This window comes from Protopterus annectens, chromosome 8.part0, assembly GCF_019279795.1.
Source record: "Protopterus annectens isolate FY-2018-M chromosome 8.part0, PAN1.0, whole genome shotgun sequence".
Lineage (NCBI taxonomy): Eukaryota > Metazoa > Chordata > Ceratodontiformes > Protopteridae > Protopterus > Protopterus annectens.
In genome coordinates this window covers 792020460-792045158 of record NC_056741.1, presented here as the reverse complement: position 1 = coordinate 792045158, position 24699 = coordinate 792020460, and the positions used below count along the sequence as shown (strand labels likewise).

Below are 24699 nucleotides of genomic sequence, written 5' to 3'. Positions count from 1 at the left end.
TTTCCCCCGTTCTGTGGGTTAGGGAAGAATGTAGGTAAATTAATAGCTTGGTTCAAGGATACCACCTTTGGCATAAAAGTAGGATTGGTTCTCAGAGACACTCTATCCTGGTGAAAGATAAGGAAAGGCTGCACTGCCATTAATGCCTGTAACTCGGATACCCTTCTTGCTGAAGTGATTGCTAGCAGGAAGGCAGTTTTCCAAGATAAGAACTGTAAGTCTGCTGTTGCTGCTGGTTCAAAAGGGGGAAGTGTTAATTTTTCTAGCACAAAATTAAGATCCCATGCAGGCAGAGGTGGTTTCCTTGGAGGTTTTACATATTTGATCCCTCTCAAAAATTGTCTGAGGAGAGGATGAGAGAAGACAGGAGGATCCATGTTGTACTCTGCTGAAATTGCTGATGCATGAATCTTAATGGAAGAATAGGACAGGCCATTGTGGAACAGTTCTGCTAAGTATTCTAGGATGTGTGCTAGGTTTGCCAGTGTGACATTTGTTCCCTTTGCTACACTCCAAATGAGGAATCTCTTCCATTTGGCTGAATATGTTTTCCTTGTGGAGGGTCTGCGAGCCTCCAGGATAATGTCCTTAACCCTCTGAGATAAAACAGGTTGGTTTTGTTTTATGCAATTTTCCAAGCAGTTAGCTACAGGGTTTTTAAGTTTGGATGCAGGGTCTTGTAGTTGTTCTGCGTTAGAAGTAAAGGACATAGAGGTAGAGGCCATGAGTTCGTCCGAGACATGCTTCTCAGTAGCGGGTACCAATGCTGCCTTGGCCAGTCTGGAGCTATCAGAATTACCTTTGGCTGTTCCTCCCTGATCTTCAGTAGAACTTTGTACATCAATGGGAGAGGTGGAAAGGCATATACTGTCAGGGCCTTCCAGCTGAAAGAAAGGGAGTCCACCCTCCAGGCTTGTGGGTGGTATACTCTTGAGCAGAATTTCTTCAGTTGGTGGTTGAGTGGGGAGGCGAACAGGTCTATCTCTGGCATTCCCCATTTCTTTGTTATGGTTTTGAAGATGTCTGGATGCAGCATCCATTCGTGAGCATCCGTGGTAGTTCTGCTTAAGCTGTCTGCTAGTGAATTCTCTTTTCCTGGTACAAATCTGGCCTGCAGTTGGATGTTGAGATTCAGGCCTAAGTTCCACAGGTCCATTGCCATCCGGCATAGAGGGTATGAATATGTGCCTCCCTGTTTGTTGATGTACCACATGGCTGTGGTATTGTCCGTCCTTATCAGCAGGTGTCCTTGCTGGAGGAATGATTTGAATGCCTCGATTGCATGCTTCACTGCCAGCATTTCCTTTAGATTTATGTGTAGATTCAGCTGGTCTTGGGACCATAGGCCTTGGATACACTTGTCTTCCATGTGTGCCCCCCAGCCTAGGTCTGAGGCGTCCGTGGTGATGATCTGCCTTGGATGTGGTTTGTGGAAAGGCAATCCTCTGTTGATCTGGCAGGCCTGAGCCCACCACAGGAATTCTTTTTTCAGGCATGGAATGATTGGTATCAGGGCTTCTAGACTGCGTCTGTGTTGAGACCATACATTCCTTAGGTACCATTGTAATTTTCTCATATGCAGCCTGGCATGTGGGATCAAGAGTATGCAGGATGCCATGTAACCCAGGGCCTGCAGGACTTTCCTTGCAGTAAGCTGAGTTTGTCTTGTTAATGCCATGAAGTAGACTGGTAGTTGCTTTTGTTTTTCTTCTGTGAGAAAAGCCATCTGAGTTATTGTGTCCAGTTCTGCACCCAAAAATGTTATCCTTTGGGATGGCACTAGTCTTGACTTTTGTATGTTGACTGTGTATCCCAAGGCTTACAGCAGTTGTATGACATAGGCCAAATCCTTTATTATTTTTGTCTTGTTGTCCGCTTGTATTAGGCAGTCATCCAGGTATGGGTAGATTTGAATTCCCTGAAGCCTGCAATGTGCAATTACTGATGCCAGGCATTTCGTGAATACTCTGGGCGCAGTTGATAAGCCAAAGGGCAATGCTGAGAATTGATAATGCTCTGATCCTGCAAGAAATCTGAGGTGTCTTCTGCAATCTGGTCATATAGGGACGTGCAGGTATGCCTCCTTGAGATCTAGAGTCACCAGCCAAGACTCCTTGCCCAACATGGGAAGAAGTTGCTGTAGGGTCAGCATCTTGAATTTTGGAACAATGAGATATGTGTTCAGTGTGGACAAGTCGAGAATAGGCCTCCATTGATTTTCTTTTCTTGGTACAAGGAATAGTCTGGAGTAAAATCCTTGACCTTGTTCCATAGATGGTACCTTTTCTATTGCTCTCATCCTTAGTAAGCTGATGATTTGTTTTAGGGCCTCTGATTTCTGACTTGATGGAAGGTTTGGCATTCCTCTCTTTTTTGGTACAGTGTAGAAGTGAAACCTGTAGCCTTTGTCTTTTGTTTGTAAAGTCCATTTGTCTCCTGTAATGCAATGCCAGTTTTTTGAAAATAAAGCTAGCTTTCCGCCCAAGGGTGCTTCCAGTTGTTCCCTGGTAGGCGGACTCAGAGCCAAGTCATTGTGTCTGTCCTGTGGAAGTGGTTGCAGTCGCAGCTGTGGCGGCACTTCTCTGGTTGGCAGGTTGCCACTGACGACCCCTGTAGGCACCCCTTGATTGACCTCTGCCTCTTGGGCATCTATTTCTGCCTCTCTGTGCTCTGGAGGTGTCTGGAAAGGACCAATTCTTTGAAGGCCAATTTCTGCTGAACCTCGGAGGTTGGACCTGCAGAAAATCCTTGACTGTTTGGACAGATTTTGCTTTTTCTTCCACTTTCTTTAGAACCTCCTGTGCAGGGGAGCCAAATAAACTTTGTTTCTCCATAGGGGCATCTAGGAGTTTAGACTTAACATGGTCTGGCAAGGATTGTTCTTTTAGCCAGGCATGCCTTCGAATCACTGCTCCAGTCATAGCTGATCTAAATGAAGCCTCCAGTGCATCATAGCCACATTTTAAGAAATGATTACTGACCTGCTGAGAGTTGTGTACCAAATCCTGAAGGGACTTACGGTCTAAAGGTTCAGGAGAGGACAGCTTTTTATTCAGCTGATCTAACAAAAATTCCTGGTACTGTATCATGTGAAATTGACAGTTTAAAGCCCTGGCAGAAAGAGTAGCAGATGTATAAACCTTTTTATCCCATCTCTCTAATGCTCTTGATTCTCTTTCAGAGGGTAGGGGGTTTTTAGCAGAGGCAGCTGCAACACCTTTTGGGCCCTGAGAAATGGTTTCTGGGTCTGCAGCATGGGCCTTATACAAGTGGAAGTGAGAATCCGGGACCCTGTAGTACCTGTCAGGTTTGGCAGGGGCCGGGGGAAGAGAATCAGGGGCAGTACTGGCATCATTGTATGCATCATCAACAACTGATAGTACAGGTGGTATGGCTAAAGGCCTATGCTGTGGTAAGTGTAAAAAAGTCCTTAGCCTTTTCCTAGAATCAGAAAAATCCTGACCCTGCCATTGGAAGTGTTCCCTCATTGAGTGTAGAGTTTCCCCAAATGAAAATTCTTCTGGAGGGGAGGCAGAAGGAATGGAGTCTTCTGCATCAGAATCCTCATAAGGTGAGTATGGTCCTTCCTGATGGTCGGATAAATCTGAACCATCCGAGGAATAGTCAGAGGAGAGAGGTTCAGGTGGTTCAGTCCTAGGCCTCTTTTCAGGAGGGGGTTGTGAGGCCCTGTCTGGGTGAGGTTGGGTTCCCCTGATCAGAGAAATAAGGTCCTCAGCAAGGCTGAGAATCTGAGAACTAGAACTTGAGGTAGGTCTGTGAGAGGGAGCTTTTGTAGGTAAGGCCTTTGAAAGTTTAGCTGCTTTAGCCCTGGAAAAGGCCTTGATAGACATAGAAGCAGGGGGTCTAGCTGCCCCACGTGCAGGAGTAGAGATGTCCAACGGAATGGTGTCGGACAAATCTTGAGTGCCTGCTTCTTCAGTAGGAATTTCTGTAGCAGACTCAGCCGGGGCCTGTGTGGCCTCGGTTGTCGGAGGCATGCTTTCGGCCGAAGGGAGAACAGAGGTCTCGGTTTCAGCCGAAACCGAGACACTCGCGGTAGGCCTAACCGTGGTTTCAGCCGAAACCGCTGGCCGCGAGTGTCGGTCCTTTTCCTTGCATTTTTAGCTAAATGTGTAGTCGGAGTCTCCGGCGGCATTTTATATGCAAAAGCGGGCCAAAAACTCTTCAGCAAACTCCGACCGACGTCTAAGTGTCCGTCGGTTGAAGGAAGCACAGGCTAAACAAGCTGATACGTCGTGGTCTGGGCCTAAGCAAGGAAGGCAGTATGAGTGGAAATCCTTATGAGGTATTTGTTTCCCACAAGTTAAACAATTATTTACTTTGACATCGGCTGAGGCAAGAAAGAGTCCCCAACGGGGTACTTAGCTTTTTTAGAAGTCTTGGTAGCTGAAATCTCTGGATCTGACCGACCGGCACTTGCGAACAGCTTCTGCTTCGGGCACCGCGCGGCAAGAAAGACTGAGGAAAATGGCGTCGGCTGATGCCTTTATACCCCAGGAGCTATGACGTCGGGTGAACTGCGACATCAGCCGAGGCCAGACCCAGACTTTGGAATCCGGCCGACCGAAGGGCTGCCTGAGGCAGGACAACCCATATGTTATGACTGCAGGTGCATCCTTGAAGGACATCGATAAATCCAGAATTGGCCTCCATGGGCAGTCTTTCCTTGGTACCAGAAACATACTGGAGTAGAAGCCTTTCTTTGTGGGGAGGGTACCTGTTCTATGGTGCCCTGAGGTAGTAGTTGTTGAATGATGGGTGGGAAAAGGTGAGTTTGATTTGTAGGAAGTTGAGGAGTTCCCTGGAATGGGGGTAACATCCACCAAGTCATGAAGTATCCTCCTCTAAATGATGTAGAGGACCCATTGTTTGATGTAATTCTCCACCAGGAGGGTAGGGAGAGGGTGAGCTGAAGGGATAGGAGGGGGTGTTTGGGTCTAATAGTTGTAAGTCACAGTGGAGGTGGTCTGAGCTGAGCAGACTGACTCTGAAAGGGGGTGGTCGGAGGGTTGGTGGGAAACTTGGAAGTTAAGCTTTTCCTAGGTTACCTAAGTCCCTTTGGCTGAGGGGCTGAATGCAAGGACTGTCTCCTAACAAAAGTGTTTGTGGGTAATCTCTGTGATATCTGGGGATAGGAGACACCAGCAAATGTTTTAGGTTTTGAAGTTATTTTCCCTTTTCTTGAAGGGATTTGAGAAGTTCTGCTAAGGCTTGTCCAAATAGGGCTTTATTGTCCAGTGGGGCATCAAACAATTTAGTTTGTACATCCATAGGGAGTGGTTGTAGTCTCACCCAGGAATATCGCCTCAAAACTGAGCCAGATGCAGCAGATTTAGAGGAAGCTTCCACAGCATCATAACTACACTTGATGGAGTGCCTAGTCACTTGAGATACTGTGGAAAGTAGGGTGTTAATTTGGGCTTTAATGGGAGAGTCAGGAGCCTCAGAGAGGAGGGTACAACTCTGGTAATAGTGTCTAGGACATACCTAGCTATGTGTGTTTGGTAGCTGAGAGCTCTTATAGCCAGAGTAGAGGAAGTACACACTTTCTTCCCTCGTCTGTCCATGAATTTGCTGTCTTTATCAGTAGGGTAGAGAGCAGCAGAAGGTAATTGTCTGGATTTTTTATCAGCAGAGACTGCAATAACTGCTGGGTCTACTGGAGAGTTTTGAAAAAGGAATTGGGTGTCCAGAGGGACCTTATAAAAACGGTCCGGGCGTTTTGAGGCTGGTGGCTGGGTCTGAGGACTGTGAAGCGGCCAAGAAGGCATCTTGGAAGGCAGGTAGTAAAGTGGGCACAGCAGAAGAAGATGGTTGTTTCATTTGTAGTAGATTAAGGTACCTTTTCTTGGTGTCAGAGACCTCTGAGGCCTGCCACTTAAAACATTACCTCATGAGAGAGATTGCGTCTCCAAAGGTGAATTTTCCCCAGAGGACTCAGGAGTGATGGGAACCTCCTCCTCTGGGGTAAAGAAATACTTGGGGGAGTCTCTTTGTGATCCATACATAATAGATGCGTCTGAAGAGTAGTCGTCTTCCTCTGAAACTTCTAAGGGAGGCCCTGGAGGAGTAGCAGGTGGTGGTGGTTGTGTATGTAAGGCCTGGAATGCCTTAAAAAGACTGTGAGAAAACTTCCCATCCAGGAACCAGTTGAGGCTCAGGATGATTTAATTTTTGTTTTCTCTTCAAGGGGTAGCTGGTTTTGAAAGAATGGGAGCCAACGTCTGGGTGGATGGAAAGAATGGGAGCCAACGTCTGGGTAGATGGATATGTAGGAGAAGGGCCTTCCGGCTGAATGAGTCATGGTTCCCCTTCACCATCAGGGTCTGATGGCTGATTAGCCTCAGCTGACGTACTTAAGGTTTTCGCCATCCAAGCTTCCATTGAGGTTCCCGGGCCTGGCTTGAAACATGAAGGTCTGAGAAAATCCGGGGCTTTCATCAGTCTCAACAATCTGCTTAGACACCTGAGGTGCAGTGTGAGAATCTGGCCTGATTTTCTTGGCCTTCTTCCACAGCAGCTCATCTGACTGGCCTACTCTACCTTCCATACCGAGCACGAGACGTCTCAGCTTTTGGTTTTCTAAACACAGTTTTAACGTGGCCAGATGGCTGCAAAGTGTTTCAGGGATGAATGATTTGCAAATGGGGCAGGACGTATGGTCGTGGGCCTCGCCTAAGCAAAATACGCCCTTTTCGTGCATGTCCTTGTGAAGAATTTGTTTCCCACAAGCACACTTCCCCTTTTTGGTGGACATGTATGTCTTAGCAATTAACAAATGACAAAGAAAACCCAACAGGGTACTTATCTGTAGTGATAGATTGAAGCGGTCATCTGATCTGTAGCGGTTGCTTTAATCGGTCATCTGAGAATTCGCAATCTGCTTTCAGAACTGAGAAACAGGAATCTGATGTTCACTGCGGCAGAAAAATTCTGAAGAGGGTATGTGCAGACATCACTTTTACACCCTACATCAGTTTATGGCTCTGACAGAGGACGTCACATGTACTCTCTTGGACCAAAGACTCTGCTATAGTGGCCGGATGCCAGCACTGCAGGCAGCAACCTCCCCTACTGTAAAGAATACTGCAACATTAGAATAGAAGGGCATTATTCAAAATTCAAAGAACTGCTGGATAAACAGACTTTATTAACTAAAAACTACTCATCACATTTCTTTTTCTGTTTAAAAGTTTTATTTTATAGTACACACACCATTGTAAATAGTTGATTATTATTGTTCTTTTAGATAGAAACATTATAAAACACATACATACATATTAATGTTTTGCTGTTAACATTTTCTATAAAAACAATAGTGGAAAAAATACTCAAAACAATGAAAAAGTGCTAAGATCCAACAATAAAATTCAAGTCGGTATAGAAAAAAAGATTACACTTTTAATGGCAATTTTAGTTGAAAGTCCTGAAACTAAAACATAATGACTTATGCTGTAGTGATCCTAGTAAAAAATAAATTTCAGATGTGGCTTATCACAGGAGCAGGTGTCAAGAGTCCATGGACCACTGTTTCAGTAAAGACTACCCCAATGAAAAAAAAAAAAATAACTGCAATATTTTACAGACTACAGGGTAGGTCTGGGGGTTTCCATATGAATGCATGCAGGAAGGTGGAAGGACAGATGGTACTGACTATCTCCAGAGTAGAGGAGTTGAGCAAAAAAATAAGTTATGTACTCACCATAACGTTCCATCTGAGTAGGTAAATTCATTTGTCAGCAACCTGTGGGTATCGGATCTGACATGGATCTGAGCCGGCAGCTTTCCAAGCTAAAAGATCCAAGCTCTCAGCTCCTCCCCCTTACCCATAATACCCTGCTACCTCCCTCCAGTCCTCAGATTGAGTTTGCCACTTATCAATCAACAACAGCCAAACATACTCGAAAGAGAACGCTAAACTGATACACAACAGAAGGAAACCCTTCTGATAAGAAAATGATCACGAAACAGGCTAGGGGGAAGGAGGGGGGTTGGTTGCTGACAAATGAAGTTACCTACTCAGATGGAACGTTACGGTGAGTACATAACTTCTTTATCTGAAGTAGTTAACTTCATTTGATCAGCAACCTGTGGGACAGAGTCCCCAGCTACAAAAACCTGGGAGGTCCTCATGGAAGGATATACCGGAGCACTGCGGAGCCAAAGGCTGCCCTACCTCTACAGATCAGATCCAGTTTGTAATGAGAAATGAAGGTATGAGAAGAGGCCCAAGTAGCCGCTGAACAGATATCATCTAAGGGAACCCTTGACCAAAATGCTGCAGAGGTAGCCATAGGACGGGTAGAGTGAGCATGAACCCCCAAGGGTTCTGGCCTACCGGAAGCTGAATAGGCTTGTAAGATGCAGTGGGATATCCATCTGGCTAAGGTAACTTTCGTAACTGGCTTGCCTAAGGACGGCTTAGCGAAAGACACGAAAAGCTGTTCTGATTTGCAAAAGGCAGTTGTCCTATGCAAGTAAAATCGCAATTGCCTATGCACATCCAACGAATGCAGTTTATATTCCCCTTTGTTTTGAAAGTTGGGGAAGAAAACAGACAAATTGATGATTTGATTGATATTGGCCTCGGAGGCCACTTTAGGCAAGAATGAAGGATTAGTCCTGAGAGATACTCTATCCTTATGGAAAACCAGGTACGGGGGTTTCGTACAAAGGGCTTGAAGTTCAAACACCCTCCTGGCTGAAGTGATTGCAATCAAGAAGGCAGTCTTCCAGGATAAGAATTTTAAGTCAACTGAAGCTGCGGGTTCAAAGGGTGGACCCGTTAGGGCCTGGAGAACTAAAGTTAAGTCCCATGGAGGAACCGCTTTCTTGACTGGAGGTCTTAAGAGAAAGGTGCCGTTCAAAAAGGTCTTGCAAATCTTAGCGGAAGCAAAGGGTTTAAGGTTGTCCCCGATGTGGAAATGAGAAATGGCAGCCATCTGAACCTTCACAGTAGAAGAACTGGCCCCTTGATGGAAAATATGGGACAGAAATTCAAGAACTGCTGGAATAGGAGCCGAGAAAGGATCCAAATTCCTATCCTTGGCCCAGATGGAAAAACGCTTCCATTTACTGTTGTAGATTTTCCTGGTAAAGGGTTTATGTGTTGCTACCAGAATAGTTTTTACAGAAGACGAGATACCGGTAGTCCTAGCCGTCAGTGGAACTGGATCAACCAAGTTGTGAGCTTGAGGTCGTCCAGGTTCAGAGTTTGCCATCCCGAAGGATGAGAAATCAGATCTGGAATGGGATCTAAGACCCAAGGAGGAGCTATGATGTGAGACCGCAGATACGGGAACCAAATCTGACGAGGCCAGAATGGGGCTATGAGGATTATTTTGCTCCCCAACCGACGAGCCTTCTGCAGAAATTTTGTCATTAGCGGAAGAGGAGGATAAGCATAAAGAAGACTGGGTGGCCAAGCATGAACCAGAGCGTCCCTGGGATTCTCCCCTGGTGGGGGAATTAGAGCGAAAAATTTGCTGCATTTTGCATTTGAAGGAGACGCGAAGAGATCGCAGCAAGGCTGACCCCATCTGAGGAAGATCTGTTTTGCTACCAAGGGGTTTAGAGACCACTCGTAAGGTGTGAGAATAGAATGACTCAGCTTGTCCACTAGAATGTTTGACCGACCCGGAATGTGCTTTGCTATCAGAAAGCGGTTGGTGGAAATCGCCCATTCCCAAACTCTCATGGCCTCTCGACAAAGAGGGTAAGACCTGGTTCCCCCCTGTTTGTTGATGTACCAGACTACAGCCATGTTGTCTGTCTGAATTGCAACTGTCCCTGGAGGGAGAAGGTCCTGAAGGGCTCGCAACGCTAGAAGCACCAACCTCATCTCCAGAACATTGATATGCAGACCGGTCTCTACAGTCCACGTGCCTTGGACGGTCCTGCCCATGCAATGCCCCCCCACCCACCCAAGGCGAGAAGCGTCCGTGGTCAGCGTGGCTTGGGGTAGAGGCATTACAAACTGTCTCCCTTCCCGAAGCTCTCGAGAATGAAGCCACCAGAGAAGGGAACTCCTGCAAACCTTGCTCAGGGGAATCAGTGAATCCAAAGGGTGTAGGAGGAGGGACCATTGGACCTGAAGGGTCCACTTGAGGACTCATGTGCAGTCGAGCAAGAGGTGAAAGGCCGATGGCCGCCACCATGGATCCTAGGGCTCTCAGGACTAAATCTGCCTGTGGGGCCGGGGACTGTAGAAGTGCTATTACATGGAGTGACAAGGTGCACAACCTGTCCGTTGTCAGAAAGGCCCTAGACTGGAGTGTGTTTATCCTGGCCCGTATGAAGTCTAGAACTTGAACAGGATGCAGAGAAGCCTTCTCGCAATTTATGGTAATGCCAAGGTGATGGGCCAAGAGTAAAGCATAATTCCTGGTGGAAAAAAGTAGATGCCTGGTGGGGGCGGTGAGGAGCCAGTCGTCTAGGTACGGGAAGACCCGAATTCCATGAAGTCTCAGGTGGGCTGCTACAACTGCCATGAACTTGGTGAACACCCTGGGGGCTGTGGTGAGGTCGAACGGAAGAACCCTAAACTGATAATGACTGGCCCCCAGCCGAAAGCAGAGATACCTCCTGGATCGTCTGTCCATGAGAATGTGGTAGTACGCATCCTTGAGGTCTAGGGAGCACATCCAATCGTTCTCCTGCAGAAGGGGGAGAATAGATTGCAGAGTGACCATCTGGAATTTCTCTTTGGCAATGAACAGGTTCAAAGTTGACAGGTCGAGGATTGGCCTTAAGTCCCCCGTCTTTTTTGGCACTAAAAAAAACCTTTAGTAATTGCCCAACCCAGATTGCTCTGGGGGGACGTGTTGGATGGCCCTTTTTTCTAATAATTTCTTTATTTCTGAAGCAGCGGCCTCCCTCTGATGGGGTGGGACATCGGGGAGGTGCCTCACTAACGGGGGAAGATTCAGGAAGGGGATAGATTAACCTCTGGATATTATTTGGAGCACCCAACAATCTGTAGTAATGGACTCCCAACTTGTTAGATGCTCTTAAAAACACCCCCCAACTCCCTCAAGAGAGGGACAGTCGGGCAACTCCTCAGGGCTACTGCGCGGGTTGGTCGGAGAAGGGTTATCTCGACCCGAAATTCTTCGGCCCCCTTCTGCCTCTGGGCCGGCGTCCACCTTGGCCTCCCCTGCCTCTGAAGGACAAAGGGTCTGGAGTGGGACTGGACTGCTGAGATTTTCGGAACCACATCTTCTTTTGCCCTCTCTGGTTCCATGAGAAGGACCTTTGAGGAGCAGAGAAGCGGATTCCGACGGCAGACAGCGTCTTCCCGTCTTTTTCGCTCTGGAGTAGCGTGTCGCGGATGGTCTTGCCAAATAGCATAGAACCGTCAAAGGGAGCGTTAGCGAAGGATGCCTTGAAGGGTTCCGCAAAGTCACAAAGATGGAGCCAGGCGTGGCGCCTCAGTGCGACTCCTGCTCCGCTGGCTCTAGCCGCCCCCTCCGTGGTATGGGAGAGGAGCCGCATAGAAGTGTTTGATATTGACTTTATAGTGGCCATGCGAGCAGAGAAACTTCGCTTGTCCTCAGCCGCCATGGACTCTGGGGGAGACCCAACATACTCTTTTATCAGATCCCGCTGGAGCCTAATGACGTGTGCCAGATAATTCAGTGCCCTTATAGAAAAGGTGGCTGAAGCAAACATCCACTTTCCAATGCGGTCCATCGTCCGAGACTCCTTATGAGGAGGATGGACCGAGGAACTTTCTTGTGCCAGTTCCTTCTTAGTGGCAGCTGCCACCACCATGGCATCCACTGGGGAACCTTTATTCCACGAGGGCTTGTCAGAAGGGGGACTAAGAATTTTATCCGGTCTCTTAGGGATTGGCTCCACAGTGTCCGGCTCCTTCCAAGCCCTGGTAGTAATCAAATCTACCAAGGGGTCGGCCTGGGGCGGGGGCACACAGGAGGTAGACGGTCCTGCGTCAAACGCCTCCAGAAACACAGACTCATCCGAGGAAGATTTTTGGGCTGACCACCCCCCTCTAATATGCAGCATCTCCATAATGTCTCCAAAGGAGACATCCTCCAGGGGTGACCTGGGGGAACCTTCCCCTTCCTCTACGTCCGTGTCCTCTGTGAGGGACTTGGGGGAGTCCAAATGCCTCCTCTTGCACTTTCGTTTGTGAGAAACCTCCTCGGTGGGACTGTTCGAGGACGGCTCACCAACGGGGTCTTGTTCCTCTACAGGACCTAACTGGGGCACAGACGCAGGCTGTCCCTGGGGCCGGACAATGGACGACAGGCCCATATGTGAGGGAGTGGAGGGTGGATCCGTAGTATGGACCGGGGACTTTGAACTCCTCGACAGGACCCCCTCCACCACGTCGAACGCTGAAGGTGAACCACTCCCCCCTGGCTCTGAGAGCAGTCCCCTCATTTACGATGTGAGGACCGGTGTCGGAGCCGAAGCGATCGGACCCGAAAGGGAGGTGCGCTCCGACAACAACGGAGCCAAAGACACACTCACCCCTGCAGATCCGAAACTCGGCTCTCGACCCCGAGAGCTTGGATCCGAAAGATGACCCAACAAGCTCGAGGGTAAAGCCGGCGTCGAAGTGGCAACCACTATCGGCGTCGACTCCCCGGCTCCGAGACGACTCAGATCTGACGGCTCCGAAACTAGATAGTGGATCGGAGAAGGAGCAATTGGAGCAAAGAAAGGGGCAGAGCTCCCTCCCGGGGGGGCAGGAGCACTCCCATCTGCATTTGGGCCTGCAGGAATCAGCGCATCATCCGGTCCATACCTGCGTTGGACAAACTCATGGTGGACCTGGAAGTCATCAAGGCAGGCCGGGAAGGTCGCCTAGACGACCTAGAGGGTGACGGGGACTCCTCCTCTGGCTCCGGAGAGAAGCGTAGAGAACGGAGCCGAGAGGGGGAAGACCTGGAAACTCTAGTGGGGGAAACAAGCACTTTAGGCGGTGGAGCCGAAGGGGCTGATTCGGCCCGTCGCTTATGGCTCTTATGCCTGTCCCTGTCCTTCTCTTTCTCTCTAGGCTTGTCTTTTTTAGAAGAGCTTCCCTCTCCCTGGGAAACAGCGGGAGGTTGAGTCCCAGCCAGGGGAGGAGAAGCTAAAGGCTGGACAGTCACAGCCACGACTGGCGTCACTGAGGGAGAGGAGGAAGAAGAATCCGGGGGTAAGAGCCCCGCCAAGATTAAATTATTCCTCCTGTCCCTCACAGCCCGGGGGTTGAAGGCCGCACAGATCTGGCAGCCCGATGTTAAGTGGGCTACCCCCAGGCAGAGAACGCACTGAGTGTGGCTATCCGCTGGGGACAGCTTATGACCACACTCAGCACATTTAGAGAAAATGGCCTTGGGGCCTTTGGCCATGACTGAAACACACACCCTAACACACACAAAAAAAGGGGGAGGGACAACACTAGATTTTCTCACAAAAATTAACTAAAAATTTGTTTAACTAAACTAAGGGACTATTATACACGCACACACAATGAAATGGCTAGAATTTAGACTGGAAAAACTCCTGAATTCCTCACCGATATCCACAGGTTGCTGATCAAATGAAGTTAACTACTTCAGATCCTCAGGTAATTAGTTGCTGCCCAGTGTATAGAAGACCATGGCTTGCCTTTTTGATAGTTATCCCTCCCACTCAGGGAGAAAGACTGTTCTGAATCTGCTCCACTAGATTTGATTCCATCCAGATCTTTGATGTTCTGCTACTGGTCATGCCTAAATCATAGCTTGTTTGGACTTTTGCATTCCAGGAAAGATGCACTGGGGAATTTCATTTTTTTTAACTGATTTTTCCATCTGTCAGCCATCAAGCCCTCTTTCAATGGATCTTCATCCCATTCACGCTCAATGTAGTAAGACCCCGATCCAAGCCCTCAAACAGAGGGAGGTGGAAAGATGTCATCAGAACAGAGAAAGGAGCTTGTGTCCCTGCCTATGCTCAGACATCCATCTACTACTGGGAAACTGGGCCTTCACCCCTACAACTCAAAGGTCTGGCTTTGTCTCTATAGGTACATGCAGAGTACCACATATGCATCGCAAAGGCTACCACCACTGACTTTGGAGTGCTAAGTCCATATCTTCCTGGTAATGGTCCTTGTTATTTAAGCCTTTGCTTGTGCAGGAGCAATTTGGTTACAGGAAAACCACACCTCACTCTCCTTCTGGGATGGTTAAGATATAGGTCTTCTTGACTGCAGTCAAGGTTTAGTCACTCTGTTCCACACAGACACGTTTGGACAGTGTAAAATTTAACAAGACATTCTGCAATTTTATTTATTTTACATTTGTTTACGGGGAAAGTCCAACTGGACACAGGTCCTTTTTCAGCGGCGGCCCAGTAAGAAAAGCTCCAAATTAACAAAAGTACAAACTGACAAAAGTACAGATAAAATATGCATTATACAAATCTTAAACAATCGTTTAGATAGGACTTTATAATGATACATACAGTGGATATAAAAAGTTTACACACCCCTGTTAAAATGCCAGGTTTTTGTGATATAAAAAAACGAGAACACAATAAATCATTTAAAAATGTTCCCATCTTTAATGTGACCTGTACAATTCAACTGAAAAACAAACAAATCTGTTAGGGGAAAATACAAAAAATAAAAAACGTACAATAAGTTGGATGCATAAGTGTACAAACCCGTAAATTAATACTTTGTTGAAGCACCTTTTGCTTTAATTACAGCATTCAGTCTTCTTGGGTACACACCTGCCATCAATTAAAGAGACTCTGATTAACCCCAAATAAAGTTCAGCTGTCCTAGTAGGATTTTCCTGACATTTAGTCAGTTGCCTGCTACAACAAAAGCCATGGTTCGCAAAGAACTTACAAAGCATCAAAGGGATCTGATTATTGAAAGGTATCAGTCAGGAGAAGGGTACAAAAAAATTTACACAGCATTGGATATACTATGAAACACAGTAAAGACAGTCATCAAAAAGTGGAGAAAATATGGGACAACAGTGACATTGCAAAGAACTGGATGTCCCTCCAAAATTGATGAAAAGATTAAACCTGGTCAGGGAGGCCACCAAGAGACTTATACCAACACTTAAGGAACTGCAGCAATTTCTGGCAAGTACTGGTTGTGTACTACGTGACAACAATCTCCCGTATTTTCCAAATGTCTGGACTATGGGGTAGGGTTGCAAGACGGAAGCCTTTTCTTACACAGAAAAACATCCAAGCCCGGCTAAAATTTGCAAAACAATACATCAAGTCTCCCAAAAGCATGAGGGAAAATGTGTTATGGTCTGATGAGACCAAGGTTGAACTTTTTGGCCACAATTCCAAAAGGTAAGTTTGGTGCAAAAACAACACTTTGCATCACCAAAAGAACACCATCCCCATACTGAAGCATGGTGATGGCGATATCATGTTTTGGGGTTGCTTTTCTTCAGCTGGAACTGGTGCTTTGGTCAAGGTGGAGGGATTTATGAACAGTTCCAAATACCAGTCACTTTTGGCCCAAAACCTTCAGGCATCTGCCAGAATGCTAAAGATGAAGAGAAATTTCACATTTCAATACAACAATGACTCCAAGCATATGTCCAAATCAACAAAAGAATGGCTTCACCAGAAGAAAATTAAGTTTTGGAAGGGCCCAACCAAAGCTCGGACCTAAATCCAATAGAAAATCTGTGGGGTGACCTGAAGAGGGCTGTGCACAAGAGATGTCCTCGCAATCTGACAGATTTGGAGTGCTTTTTCAAGGAAGAGTGGGCAAATACTGCCAAGTCGAGATGTGCCATGCTGACAGACTCCTACCCAAGAAGACTGACAGCTTACTGTACGTTTTTTTTTAATTTTTTCCCCTAACAGATGTGTTTGTTATTCAACTGAGTTGTACAAGTTATAGGTCACATTAAAGGTGGTAAAAGTTTGGAAATTATTTATTGTGGTCTCATTTTTTATATCACAAAAACCTGGCATTTTAACAGGGGTGTGTAAACTTTTTATAGCCACTGTATGTATGTCTCCCAAACATGCAACAAAATCTAGATGATTTATGATATTTGCCTGGAAGTGTTTACATAAGTATTTTTATACCCCAAACAGACTTTTTTTTCTCATGTAGACAGCAAATGTTGGAGGTGTGAAGGGGAAGAATAAGGAAACTGAGAACATTTTCTGGGACTGTAGTGAGTTGGCAGACTAAAGATCCCCTGCAAACTACTCTAGATCCCCTGCAAACTACTCTGTCCGAGATGCTGGGTGAGCAAATTGAGAGTAACTAGAGAAATGATTTTTCTGAGCTATGATGCAGAATCAGAATTTCCTAGACATAGTAATGTTTTGCTGAGTCTACTTATGATGGCTGCCAAAAAGGTAATTGCTACAAAATGGATATCAAAGTCTAAACAAACTTTACTAGAAGTACACAGAGATAAAACTGGAACTGGGATCTTTAGAAAAAGGTAGGAGCAAATTACATAGGAAAAAAATGGGAAATGTGGGATCAATACACGCAGAGGAGGAATAAGGTTTAGAAAGCAGGATTTGAATGAACTATGCAATAGTTGACTAACAATGACTGGATATGTTAAAAGTGATGTATAATGTTTGCAGCTACAGTTGTCTCGGCACGGTTTGGAATATGTTTGCAACTGATATTGTGTCACTATGGTTTATTTTCATTTATGTAAATGTAACATGGCCTATGTCATACATGACAATTTAATAAAGATGTTTCCTGTTCAAGAAAATAAATAAATAAATAAACTGAAAATGGTGCCTTTTTCCAGGGGAAAACAAACAGCCAGCACCAGTAAAAATTTGAAGTCATTAAAAGTCACTTCTTTCCCACAAAAACAAAGTTAAAATCACTTTAAAACGTGGTAAATGGAATCATCAGTGATCAAAATCCTCTAGAGAGATTTTTTCCCCACTCCCCATCATCAAGATGCATCCCCCACCTCCCTCATACATCCTTTCTTACTGGTATTTTCTGATGTCCCCAGTATGCTGCATTCACTGTATGTATGTTTGCTGAACAAAGGCTATATATCAGGTCCAGTTCTGAACTAAACCAAAGGTATAAAAAGAGATATCAATTTAATTAGTTTTTTTGCAGACAGCAAAGACATCTACAGCCCAGAACTAATTGTAATCAGTTCCAGGGTCACTGCACCTCAGGAGAAAATGGCTCCTTGTTACAAATGTGACACCTGAAACTGCAGCACGTGCCAGTACTTTGAAAAGCAAACTGTAACTACAGTGAGCTGTACTACTCACAGTTTCACTACTAAAGTGTTTTTGGGGGAGGTGTGACCACTGGCATCCTCACCACACACCATTGTGACTTACACATGCTAATTCTAATGCAGTATACTGGATAAGGAGAATACTTATTGGATAAGGGGTACTTTAGCCACAAACTTGTATATACTCCTTTATATTTGTACTTGAAGTTGTGAAATTATGACAATCAGAATTAAGGTCCTCAGAATTTCAACATGCACTCAACATATTCACACACTGAAGCAACCTCCAATAGAGAGACGACTTTTCAACCACCAATGAGAAATCCACAATTTGTACATGTGGCTTCTGCTCAAATATCCAAAACTCTGCCACAAATTCTGATACTCAAGAATCCAGTTTATAGATTACCCAATCAACAAGAAATATCCCCCAAGCCTCACTCTTTCCTCCCTCACTCATGTTGACATTTTCTGTACTCAGCAGCTTTAAAACACAACTCTTCCTTCTACCATTCTTAGTTACACTAGTGCTTCTCTCATCCCGTCTTCTCTAACCCCCTTTACTTTCAGATTTTGATAATCTCAGAATTCTATACAAACTAGCTGTGATACTCTACCATATTCTAACATTTCCAAGGCTCTCAACACCATCACACAGTTACACGCACCTCTTTCACCCGTCTACTTTTGTCTTTGTTGGCAAATGTGACACTGAAAATTCTACATAGAGTCTGATGCAAAACTCTGTCCTAGATTCTGACACTATGGCCAGGATGGCTGGCCACTGCATACTCTTTCCAATACCTGCAACTCCCTCGTTTTTCCTCTCTTTCTCACCAAGTGATTTTAACACTAGTAAGTCTCTGCAATCTAAGTCTGAAACAGCACTGCTCGGATATGGGCACTCGCAGGACCCTACATTTGGCTGAAAAACAAAACCTTTACACTCCATAACACAGAAATAAACCTATTACTCATGCTTTAGACACTTTTGGTACTTGAAAGCTTTGCAACTACTTTGCCCCAGATTCCCTCTTGCTGACCTATTTACCACCTCCACAGAAAAAGCACACAATACTCTTAAAACTTGCTGTACGTACCTGGTGCACATGGTGATGGCGGCTTTGTGAGGGCTAAGGCAGCTCCAATACCTGGTGAGGGCGGTTTAATGTTAAGGTCTCCAAGTAAATCTGGATGCTCTGGGGAAGGAGCAGAGCTTCTCTGTCGGGGAGATCGTCCACTCCAGTCTTCCAAGCCACTGGAAGCAGCAGCTGTTGCTGAACTACATGTTGCACTAGCTTTCCGTGGCTATGAAAAGATGCAAAAAGGAAAAGAAGGGTAAACAGATCTGCAAAATTTCAACAGTGTCTTTGCTGTAAAATTATGCTTTTATTTTAAATTATGTGAGAGTTGGATTTTGCTCCCCTTTTTAAGTAAGCTTACACATAAGGACACCATGTCATACAAAGGTTAATTAACTGAAGATAAAAGCAATTACAAAAAAAAAGGTACAACTGTGTAGGAACTTATAAGAGCTGATCGTGGAGTAAATCACTGCTGCAGCAGCAGGGATTACTGGGGATTATGTCACAAAAGGCCCAACATTCAGCCTGACTTCCACAGCTCAGCATCCTTCCCCCTCCAGTCTAGGGATGCTTGTCCCTTAGGAATATCATTACATTCTCTGTATGAAGCTGGCATCTGCCCACACCATTTTAAAGCTTTCTTTTCTAGGAAACTATCAGCCTATCTAGCTTATGTAGTCTTGGTCATGGCCCTAAGAAGACCAAATAAAAAGATACAATCAACAGACACTGTTTGCATCAAGAACTTTGAGAAATTGAGGTTTCAAATTTATGCTGACTTAAGTAGGTCTGATACCATTAAAAGGGGGGGGGGAGTTGAAGGGGTAAATACACTGAGATACAGTACTTCCAAGCCAGGATGCCTAAGAAGAGAAAAGGGGATGATGGACAGCAGACCAATATTACAGCAGTGATCTATTTGAGTATCTGCTATTACACAAAGTTCTGACATATTAGTACCAAGTTATTAACATAAATCACTGCTGCAGTGATCATTACTACTGCATCAATTCTCAGATCTGAAAAACAGTTGGAGGTAGAAGACTTGGGTGAGTTATAATAAGTCTTCAGGAACAGCAGTGGGAAAACCCAGCCCTTGCCTCGGAAGCAATACTTAGCCTGTAGTGTTTCTCATCTATCCACCTCCCTGCCCCAAGAAAAGCCACAATGGCTGCAGTACCTCTAGTGCTACGGGCTTCACATAGACCCTTCCAAATGTTCTCTCCATGACAAGAATAGCAACAGGGAATAATACAGCTAGCCAGCTACTTTGAAATTATTTGCTTGGAGACTACTTTTCCTTTTTTCTTAGCTTCCAGTGTCTTTTTTATCCAGATAACATATCAGCTGTCTTGGTATGTCTAAGAACTGTAGTATTACTTTTCTTCTTCCAAGGGTTAGGAAAAAAAATCAGACAACTGAACAGTTTGGCTGTAGGAGACCTCAGTCACTACTTTCTGCATAAAGGAAGAGTTGGTCCTATGTTAACATGCTCTTTGATGAAGACAAGTAAGGTAACACTCTCCAAATAATGGCCTGTAGTTCTGAAACCTTTCTTGCTGATGATATAGCAAACAACAGAGCAAATATCCAGCTTAGATATTAAAGGAGGGGTTAAGGCAGTAGGTTCAAAAGGACTAATTTATAGTGTAGAAAAGAAGCAAATTTCTGAGCAGTCTTAGACATACAATTCCTTTAAGGAAGTCCTTAGGCTACATGGACTGGCCACAAGAGTGGGATCCAGAGCTATACAGGCTGAAATGGCTGAGAGATCAATCTTCAAAGATTGATGCACTACACCCGATATGAACAACTCACCCAAGGACACCAAAAAGCACAGCTGTGTACACTTACCATAAATGTAGATGTTCGAGTGTATTCACTGCTGCAGTCATCACATCTGGGTTATCTGCCTGCAGGCAACCCTCAGCCGGCCTGAGTACCAGAGTCTTCGGATTTCTGCATCGGATGCGGACTCTTCTTCCATGATGTCAGGTCATCAGGGGTATAAAACATGCAGCCGACGCCATTACATCAGTTTTTCTTGCCCCAGATGTCAGGTGCCCCCACAATAGGAAGCAATTATATGGTATGGTACGGTACACCCCCATCAAAAAGCAAATACACCAGAAAAAAATAAATATACCAAACAAGAAGGAAAGGTAGAGCCAAGAGAAGTCAGGGGGCTGGAGGGAGGGTAACCAGGACTGCAACAGTGAATACACTCGAACATCTACATTTATGGTAAGTGTACACAACTGTACTATGTTCTTCGTGTTTCACTGCTGCAGCCATCACACTTGGGTTGATTCCCAAAGCTAAGGAAGGGAGGAAGAAGTTAAAGAGCATTAGGGCCAGCTATTAAGCCCTGCAAGACTGCAGGGACAAATCCAGCTCTGGATTTAGAAAAGATAGGCATGTGGTAATGCTTGGGGAAGATATGTACAGAGCTCCAGGTAGCAGCTTCTAGCATGTCTCTGGTTGGGACTCCTCTGACAAAAGCCGCAGAGGTAGATGCAGCCCTGGTGGAATGTGATATTAACCCTTGTGGGGTAGGTTTTCCATGGTACTTGTAGCAGAAATGAATGCAATGGGCTATCCATTTGGAAACTGTTTGCTCTGAAATGGCCTTCCCTTCTGTCCCTGCAGCAAAGCCAACTAGCAGCTGTTCAGATTTTCTGAGAGGCTTAGTCCTGTTCAAATAAAATCCAAGTTGTCTGTACACGTCCAGAGAGTGCAGTATCCGTTCCCCTTTGTTTTGTGGATTAGGGAAAAAAGTAGGCAAATGAATGGACTGATTTAGGGCCACACTAGACACCACCCCGGGCATAAAGGAAGGATTAGTCCTGAGGGAAACCCTGTCCACATGGAAGATAATGAAGGGTTCCACTGCTATGAGGGCCTGTAATTCAGACACTCTTCTTGCTGAAGTGATGGCTAGAAGGAAGGCTGTTTTTCAAGAAAGGAATGTCAACTCTGCTGTTGTAGCTGGCTCAAAGGGGAGAGTGAGCTTTTCCAATACAAAGTTAAGTTCCCAGGCTGGAATGGGAGCTCTCCTGGGGGGTCTTAAATTTTTGGCCCTTCTAAGGAATTGTTTTAGCAAGGGGTGAGAGAAGAGGGGTGGCACACTATTATAATGTGCTGAAATGGCAGAGGCATGAATTTTAATTGACAAGAAGGATAGGCCCTTGTGGAGAATTTCTGTTAAGTACTGTAGAATATGAGGTAAGCTGGGCACTGTTGTGCCAATTCCCTGAGCCTGGCTCCAGAAACAGTATCTTTTCCACTTTTCAGCATAGGATTTTCTAGTACTAGACCTCCTTGCCTCCAGAATGACATCTAGCACCTGTTTACTCAAGGATGCTAGAGGAGAGCTCAAGGAATTAGCCAGGCTGCAAGGTTCAGGGTTTGAAGCTGAGGGTGCAGAATCTAGTCCGCCTGCTGGGACAGCAGGGAAGGGGTCTGAGACAGGTGCCATGGTTGCAGCAGTGTCATACTACACAAGAGGGGGTACCAGTGCTGGTGTGGCCAGTCTGGTGCAATCAGTATTTGTCCTTAGCTTGTCCTGTTTGATCTTTAGTAGAACCTTCAAGAGGAGAGGCAGAGGGGGAAAGGCACAAACAGAGGCTTTCCCAAGTAAAGGGCAGGGCATCCACTTTCCGCCTGACTGTGGGGAGTTCTTGTGCAGAATTTGTTCAATTGGTAGTTCTGAGGGGAGGCAGACAGGTCTACCTCTGCAGTCCCCCATTTGTTCCTCAAGAGGTTGAATATTTTGGGTTCTAGTTTCCATTCGTGTGGGTCCATGAGATTTCTGCTCAAGTCTTCTGCCAGTGAATTTAGTTTGCCTGGCAGGAATTGAGCTTGTAGGTGTACTTGGTAGCTCAAGGCTGTGTTCCACAGAGCCATGGCTAGTCTGCAGAGAGGGTACGAGTGGGTTCCCCCCCTGCTTGTTTATGTACCACATAACTGTGGTGTTGTCTGTCTTTACCAATAGTTGTCCTGGAAGAATATGGTCTTTGAAGGCTGTCAGAGCATTCTGTACAGCTAACATTTCTTTTTGATTGATATGCAGATGCATCTGTCTCGGGTTCCATTTGCCCTGAATGCAATGCCCTGCCATGCGAGTCCCCCATGCATAGTCTGATGCGTCTGTTGTTAGGGTTTGGGCGGCAGGGGGGTAGAGTGAAAGGGAGTCTCTTGTTGTGGTAGCAGGCCTTTGCCCACCAAAGGAACTCTGTCTTCATACAAGGAATGATGGAAATCATTGTTTTTAGGTTCTGAGAATGTTGACACCATAGGCTTTTTAGATACCATTGGAGTTTCCTCTTATGCAGTCTTGCATATGGAACTAGTAGAATGCAAGAGGCCATGAACCCCAGGGTTTGCAGTATTTTCCTTGCAGATAGCTGGGGTTTTGTGGCCAATAGTTTGAAGTAGGTTGTCAAATAAACTTGTTTCTCCGGAGTGAGGAATGCCATCTGGGAAGCTGTGTTTAAGCTTGCTCCCAGGAATACAATCTGTTGGCAGGGTACTAGGTGAGATTTATTTTCGTTGATGGTGTAACCCAGTGAGGTTAGAAGTTTCTTTACGAATGCCAGGTGTTGTAATAGCAAGTCCTGGCTTTCTGCCTGAATCAGACAATTGTCCAGGTATGGGTAAATTTGAATATTTCTCTGCCGGTAAAATGCAATGGCTGGAGCTAGACACTTTGTGAATACCCTGGGCAAAGTAGATAAGCCAAAGGGAAATGCAGAGAATGGATAGTGCATGGAGCCTGCCCTGAAGCGTAGGTATTTCCTGCAAGATTCTCTTATTGGGATGTGCAGGTACGCTTCTTTTAAGTCTGGAGTTGCCAGCCAGGCATCCTTGGCTAACACAGGAAAAAGCTGTTGAAGAGCTAGCATTTAGAATTTTGGAACTACCAGAAAGGTGTTGAGAATAGAGAGGTCCAGGATAGGACGGCAGGAGTTGTCTTTTATGGGTACCAAAAAAAGTCTTGAATAAAAACCTTGTCCCCTTTGTTCTGCTGGGACAGGCTGAATAGCCCTGATACAGAGAAGAGAGAGAACCTACTGTTGGCCTCCGCCCATTGATTTGGGGGTAGGTCTGGCCAACCATTTGGGGTTGGTAGTGTGTGGAAGTGGAATATGTACCCTTGGGAGACTATATTTAAAACCCATTTGTCCAGGGTAATGAGTTCCCAGTTTTTTGCATGCAGGGCAAGCTTTCCTCCTAAGGGAGCAGGTAGTTGAGCAGGGCTTGGAAGGGTTAAGGTTAAGTCATTGTGCCATTTTTCTGTAGGGGTGTGGTACACTACTCCCTGCTTTGGAAGTCAGAGCTCCCCACTGCTTAGGTCTGTGTGTAGCCTGAGACTGTAGTCTAGGTGGTCTGCTGTTCCTGGGTTTGGACTGAGAAGGCCTGGAAGGGACTGGAAAGGACCAGTTCTTTGAAGGCCAATGCCTACTGAATCTAGGAGGCTGTAGTTGTAGGAAATAACAGTTTGCATAGATTTAGCTTTTTCCTCTATCCTTTTGAGGACTACTACTGCTTTGTTGCCAAAAAGGTGATCTTGGTTTAAGGGAGCATCCAGCAATTTAGCTTTAACATGATCTGGCAAGTTTAGTTTCTTAAGCCAAGCATGCCTTCTAAGTACAGACCCAGTGACAGCAGCTCTGCAAGATGCTTCTAAAGCGTCAAAACCACATTACAAAGTATGTTTACCAACTTGTTCTGAAGAATGCATTAAATCTTGCAATTCTTTGTGTTCAGCGCAATTAGGAATCAACATAATTTTCTGTTTAAGTAGTCCCATAATATGCTGCTGATATTTTAACATATGAAACTGGCAATTTAAAGCCCTAATGGCCAAAGTAGCAGAAGTGTATATCTTCTTACCCGTCTAAGGCTCTAGAATATCTATCAGAAGGGATAGGATTTTTGGCAGCAGTAGCCTTAATGCCTTTTGGTCCTTGGGAAATTGTCTCTGGAGCCGCAGAAGGATTCTTGAAGAGGAACTTGTGAGAGTCAGGTACTCTGTAATATCTGTCAGGTTTTCTGGGAGCTGAAGTGTCTGGGGACAGGCTAGAGTCCAAGAAAGCCTCATCTACAAGGGCAAATAAGACTAATCAACCATGCAGTAAAAGCTGCATGGTCTTTGGGATGGGGTGCATCAGGGCCCTTTTTCCAGTGTGAGGCAGTCCAAGTACAAAAGGCAGGGGTGTAGATTACAGCCTGGATATTTGGATAAAAAGGGGCTTCCTATGCCAAAATGGTAATCCTAGCAAGAAGGTGTAACCCAAGACCACAAACCACACGCAGGATACAAGAATAGGTTTAATTAAGCACTTTTGCCGATTAAAGACTTCTTC

General features: G+C 45.6%; 1 protein-coding gene across 4 annotated transcripts in view; it reads right to left on the bottom strand.

Moving 5' to 3' along the window:
- OTUD5 (OTU deubiquitinase 5) overlaps positions 1-24699 on the bottom strand; it is a 1783333-nt gene that overhangs the window by 180098 nt on the left and 1578536 nt on the right. For all 4 annotated transcript variants that reach the window (XM_044080259.1, XM_044080261.1, XM_044080260.1 and 1 more), the window contains exon 7: positions 18347-18554. In XM_044080259.1, the coding sequence (XP_043936194.1) occupies positions 18347-18554 (208 nt within the window). The remainder of the gene's footprint in view (positions 1-18346; positions 18555-24699) is intronic.